Source organism: Nuphar pumila, chromosome 10, assembly GCF_984573655.1.
Source record: "Nuphar pumila chromosome 10, dmNupPumi1.hap1.1, whole genome shotgun sequence".
Lineage (NCBI taxonomy): Eukaryota > Viridiplantae > Streptophyta > Magnoliopsida > Nymphaeales > Nymphaeaceae > Nuphar > Nuphar pumila.
Window position 1 is genome coordinate 31,470,389 of NC_143258.1, and position 4,571 is coordinate 31,474,959.

Sequence of the window (4,571 nt, forward strand, 5' to 3'; positions counted from 1 at the left end):
TGAAGTATTGGAACAAGTGTTTAACAATCTTGGGTTCACTTCTTGTACGTGAACCAATCCTTATTCACGTTGGAGTTACAAGATATTGACTGGTTCAGAAATTACAAAATTCTATTTTGATGGTATAGATTGTTTTGGTCACTACAGACTCATTTGGTATCGCATTGAGGTGATTCATAATTCTTTGGATTCTTTAGAGTGTATTCTATACTTCAGAATCAAGAATTTTGGGAATTGACTCAGAATTAATGGAGTTATGGTCGATCCAGATTCAGACAAAATTTGACAGAGCACAACAGAACAATGTTCATATCACCCAGAATACTTAGAATATGAGCCTAAAATGTTTTCTATAATTCATTTCATATGTGACATATCAACCCACAAAATTTGAGCACCAACCGTTAGCGGTACTGAGAGAACTGATTTTTTCATTAAAACCTATTTTTGCTTACTGAATTTTCCTGTATTCTTTTAGTTTTGACAGACTTGACCTTACCAACTTATTTGACCTACTTCTACATATTCTTTTGACCTGATTTTTTGACTGAGCCTACTTAAGACCATCCACATCAAACTCAAATCAAGACCCAATGGAAGCAATAACCCCATTGATCCCCCTTCCACAAAATTCAGTCCAGAACAGGCTAAGGACAGTTTGATTGCTGAAGACTACTAAAGTGAAGACTCGACATAATTGATCATGTTAAATAAAGGATATCAAGCCTTGAAGAGAAAATTTTCATCATTGAATGCGGAAATCTGGTTGACACATCTACAAATGCAATTCTCCAACCAAATTCCCACTTAGGATAAACTTGACCCTACTTTTGCATGGTGTGGGGTCCTACAAGATGAGTTGACTAAGATCCTCAACACCGAAACAATGCTTGCTAGGTGTGAATTCTGTCAATCTATTTTTGTTACACTAATAGATATCTGTTTGGAAATTTTGAATGCATGACTTCAGGATTTCGATACATTCCTTGAAAAGTTCATTCAAAGTCGTGACAAGTTGCTAATAGCATTCGAAGAGCTTGCTGCAAATCAGGGTGCGTGTAGAGACTTGCTGAAAGAACAACAAGAACAAAAGGTCTTGAATCAAGGCCAGTCATCTATATTCGTTGAAAAGCCAGGAGAAAAGAGGATCCAGCTAATGAACAGTCTAATCCGACTACCAAAAAAGCTGTTCAGCAGGACGAACACATAGATGAAGTGAAGCACCTGAAATTGCAGCAACTTCAACCTGCATCAAACGAATTTTCTGCTGCAAAAGGCGTTCAACAAACATTGCCAAGCATTGCAGTGTTCCCCAACAACTCTTGTGAAACAGAGGAAACAATACAACGAGCATTGACGTTGTTGAGCAAGTCATGGAGATGCAGAGATGAATTGTCTGCCAAGTGCAAGCATCTGCAGTTGAATGTGAGATCGGTGTGCAAGGAAGCAACCTCCATCCTGCCCGGTTCAAAGTTAAAGATACTATTTGCAGAACTGGTGGTCAAAGCTGATGAAGGTGGCAGAAACAAAGCATTTACTCTGTTAAAAGATATATAGATGACAACAAACTCAGGTACCTGCCGTTTCACAATTCATTTCGAACTTAGTATGAGAACAGATGTATGGAAATGTTCTGCAACCAAAATAGAGAATATAGACAAAGTAAAACTGATATTCTAATCATTATGAATGAGAGAATTGGAATTACTGTTTAGGATCCAAGTGGGCAGAATAACTATGTATTAAAGGCTCAAATTGACCCCTGCTTCTATCGAAATTAGAATGTAAAATTGCTGAATTTTTACTGAATCCAAAAGATGAGGATGAGGTAATTTTATTTGATGCTGGAGGGAAAAAAAGTTGTGAGAATTATGAGTAGGAAGGTGAAGGATACATTGCTACTGCTCCATCACCACTACTCGTGTACTGGTTGTATAGATACACAAATCATGAGTTTCTGAATTGTGCATCTATGCAAAACTAAAGATAGAACTGGTCAGAAGAAGGCTTGTATAGATGAAAAGCGTGTCCCAATATCTGAGAATTACTCAACCTACCTTGACATAATCTGTTTGAGGATGAATATGTTGTGGCTCATCCTACAGTGGGCAGCAACTCAAGATATACACTTGGAGGATTCAATTGCTACTATCAACTCAGATATTGCAGTCGTGATAGGACCATGGAAAGGGACATGACGATCTATGGAGGCACACAATGTGGTGTTAAAGAAGGACAATAGAATTATTAAGGATGCAGGGAAATCTGTCTCTGACAGTGATTTTTTACTATCATTGAATTTCATTGCTGCTGAAATGAATAAGAGAGAAACGATGCAACATGATGATTGCAGGAAGTATAAAAATGCAAATGAAAATGGTGAACCTCATCAGTCCAGAACTAAGACAATGAGTGAAGATGGAGATGGGAGTGTCATGGGCACCAGACATGTTGATGCCATGAGCAATGTATATGATACAGATCCGGTAGCACCCATATCCCAATTGTTGCTAACTAGAGTGGAGCAAGAGGTGACCCGACCCATTATGGCACTGGATAGATCGGTGAAAGGAAGGAGTGAACCTGCATGTGAGGACCCAGATCCAGAAAAGACCACCAAGGGACAACTGACCTTAGTGGAACCTATTGCAGTGATGTGGCTTTGTTTTGCTACACAATAAGGGAGGAGAACTATGTCACATGGGTGCAGTTGCGGGGGTGTGGCACATTAAAAAAACTTGGGTGCGGGGGTGCGGAAAAAAATAAAAAAATAATATATATATATATATATATATATATATATATATATATATATATATATATATATATATATATATATATATATATATATATATATATATATAGTCCAAAAGTTGGACATAAATGACCCTAGGTGCGGTCATTTATGTCCAACTAGGTTGACCGCACCCGCATCGCATCGCGTCGACGTGGATGCAGCACCTAGTTGGCCGAGTCCATGTGACATAGGAGGAGAAAGAAGGTGATGCAATTTTTGGTTTTGACTTATACGGTCAAGGTAATCCGTATGGACAACATATTAGTGTATTATTTCTTGTTCATGAGAGCCCTGTAACATCGTATATTTGCCATTTTCAATAAAGATTTCTCTCGTACTCTCCTCATACGTAAATGTAGATGGTTTTGCCGAACCACGTAAATTCAATGTCTTGTGTGTTGATTACTTTCTCGTTCTTTCATTGCATTGTGTGTTTGCACGCTTTTTGCACCCTTAAACTGGTATCAGAGCATAGGGTTATTCACGATGACAATGAAAAGATCAAGCGTGAAGTACGAGATTGAAAAGTTTAATAGAAAGATAAACTTTGAGTTATGGTAACTTAAAGTGAAAGATCTTTTGACCCAACAAGGGTTAGTTAAAACTTAAAACCCTCTATGGGAGAAAAAACACCCAAGGATATGTCTGCTATTTGACTTAATTTTGCGGATGATGTCCTAAATATAGACTATGCCCTGAACCTATAGTTGAAATTAGAGAGCTTATACATGATAAAATCGTTAACTAATAAGCTTTATTTGAAAAAACAAATATAAATTCTTCAAATGGTGGAATGCTCGAATTTGCATAATCACTTGAATGACTTTAATAGGATCTTAACTCAATTGTTGAGTCTTGAAGTAAAGATTGAAGAAGAAGATTGAGTTTTGTTACTTTTGGTCTCTCTTCCTCCATTCTACGATAACCTGGTGACCGCTCTGTTATTTGAAAAAGAGACTCTTGAGTTGGATGATGTTATTATGGCTCTTTTATCAAATGAAATAAGGAAAAAGCTCCTTCCAATCGACCTCAAGAAGAATATGATTCCGGCAAGAATTGTTTTGAGTCAAGAAAGAGGTAGAACGAAGTCACGTGATCCTAAAAATAGGAACTGATCAAGTTCGAGAGGAAAGAACACTCTTACTTTCTATTACTGCAAGAAAAAAAGACACTTAAAGAGAGACTCCAGGAAACACAAAGAGGACATCAAGAAAAAAGAGGAAAAAGGCAAGAGCTTAGAATAGACAAGTATGACAACCAACATAAAAGAAGGTTATGGTGCAAATCTTCTTTTATGAATCAATTCTCATATCACTGGATTTTGGATTATGGATGCTCATACCACGTGCTCTCATAGAGATTGGTTCGATATCTATCAAGATTATGATGGTGATTCTGTTCTTATAGGTAATGATGAAAACACGATGTTTGATGGAGTGATAAGAACCTTGACTGATGTGAGATATGTGCCCAAACTTAAGAAAAGTCTAATCTCTTTAGGTGCTTTAGATGTAAGTGGTTGCAAGTTTAAAACAACAGATAGAATTCTTAAGGTAATTAAAGGAGCTTTGATAGTTATGAAAGGCCAGTTGACAAGGAACTTATATGGGTTGATAGAGAACATAGTTTCAGGTAGAACAACTATGACCATTAATGAAGAAGCTAGTGCATATCAGACCACTCTTTGGCATGTGCTGCTAGAGAATATGAGTGAAAGAGGTATGATGAAACTTCATAAAAGAAACTTGTTGAATAGTGTTAAGCCATGCAAACT

General features: G+C 37.1%; 1 protein-coding gene across 2 annotated transcripts; it reads right to left on the reverse strand.

Annotated features, from left to right (window-relative positions):
* Positions 1 to 342: 342 nt before the first annotated feature.
* On the reverse strand, positions 343 to 2,680 carry LOC149826609 (uncharacterized). Of its 2 annotated transcripts, XM_090020079.1 has the most exons (4): positions 2,058 to 2,680; positions 1,578 to 1,633; positions 1,225 to 1,458; positions 343 to 1,069 (listed from the first exon to the last, which is right to left on the reverse strand). In XM_090020079.1, exons 1-4 carry the CDS (start codon positions 2,096 to 2,098, stop codon positions 996 to 998), a joined length of 405 nt encoding a protein of 134 aa, XP_089876205.1. In that variant the 5' UTR covers positions 2,099 to 2,680; the 3' UTR covers positions 343 to 995. The 2 variants fall into 2 exon arrangements, 1 of the variants encoding a protein (XP_089876205.1); XR_016435091.1 differs by lacking the exon at positions 1,578 to 1,633 and having other exon boundaries at positions 1,038 to 1,577.
* Between the last annotated feature and the right edge of the window lie 1,891 nt (positions 2,681 to 4,571).